We start from the raw sequence: 1,237 nt of genomic DNA, 5'->3' as shown, positions 1-1,237 counted from the left end.
CCTCTGGGTCAATGGCCCCGACTGTGGGGGGGCCGCCACCGGCCTCCCCCCTCGTGTCTGGGCCGTGGTCGACCTCTACGGCAAGTGCACCCAGATCACCGTCGTGCCCCCCGAACCGCCGGGGGCGGAGGGCACTGAGGAGGAGGGGGAGGAAGGTGAGCAGGGGGGTGGGGGGAGTTGACAGTGAGGTTGGGAGTGAGGGGCATGGGCAGGGTAGGAGGCTGTGGATCAAGAGTGAGGGGCACCAGCTGGGCTGGGGGGCAGGGGGCTGCAGGTCCAAAGTGAGGCATTCTGACGCCCTGCCCCCCCACCCCCAGTTCTGTCCCTGCCCTGCAACCAGAGCCGTCCGGACAAGTTTCCCAACAGCCTGGACTCGGAGAACAGTGAGTGGAGAACTCAGGCATCCAGGTCTAGTTCCCCCCCACCCTTACCCAGAAGCCTTTGCTCACATTGGAAAGCAGGCAGAGAACTTAGGCATCCTGGTTTCCGCAGATCTAGCCCTTATTTTCCCTTACGGGGGAAAAAACCGGGGAATTTGGCTCTTTGTTAGTGCAGGACTCGTGTGTCTCTTTTCACACCCTGTCCAATTTGGGACCCTGGCATCTGCCCCCCTCCCTAGCCTGGAACCTAGGCATCCAGGCCCCCTCCCACCCCCCCATCCTGGGACCCAGGTGTCCAATGCCTCTCCCCACATCTGGGATCCAGATGCCTGGCCCCTCCCTCTTCCCCAGGTATCTGATCTCTCTCCCCCCATCTGGGACTCGGGTGTCTGGACCCTCCTCACCCCTGCTTCCCACAGGCTTTTCTGGGCTGGAGCTGTCGGAGGCAGTGAGCTCAGCCATCCTCTCGGCCTATGACAGCAGCTTGCTGAACGTGAGCTTGGGCAGCCCCCCGGGGCCAGGGGGCGTCGGGGGGCCAGGGGGGGCCCCCTCCAATGACGCGCTGCTCTTCCACGAGAAGTGTGGCTCTCTTATCAAGCTGAGCAATGGGCACAAGACGGCCGAGCGGCGCCGCCCTCTTGATGAGTTCAACAATGGTGTCGTCATCACCAACCGACCACTGCGTGACGCTGAGATGTTTGAGGTGCTGGGGGGCTGTGGGCAGGGGAACTGTGGACCAGGATTGAGGGGTGCCAGCAGGGTTGAGGGGGCTGGAGGGGTAGGGGCTGCGGGGGGGCACCAGGAGGACCGGGGGTGTGGGGGCAGGGGGGTGCGGGGCTGGAGGGAGGGGCACTGGC

At 64.6% G+C, this 1,237-nt stretch overlaps 1 protein-coding gene across 1 annotated transcript in view; it reads left to right on the top strand.

The window, feature by feature from the left end:
• The window catches only part of NEURL4 (neuralized E3 ubiquitin protein ligase 4), an 18,202-nt gene that overhangs the window by 1,588 nt on the left and 15,377 nt on the right, over positions 1–1,237 (top strand). Inside the window, exons 3-5 of the mRNA XM_025193735.1 lie at positions 31–155; positions 318–383; positions 800–1,147. Of these exons, the coding sequence (XP_025049520.1) occupies positions 31–155; positions 318–383; positions 800–1,147 (539 nt within the window). The remainder of the gene's footprint in view (positions 1–30; positions 156–317; positions 384–799; positions 1,148–1,237) is intronic.

Source organism: Alligator sinensis, unplaced genomic scaffold, assembly GCF_000455745.1.
Source record: "Alligator sinensis unplaced genomic scaffold, ASM45574v1 scaffold1488_1, whole genome shotgun sequence".
Taxonomy (NCBI): Eukaryota; Metazoa; Chordata; order Crocodylia; family Alligatoridae; genus Alligator; species Alligator sinensis.
Note: the sequence above shows the minus strand (reverse complement) of the source record. Positions and strands in the feature narration are given on the sequence as shown.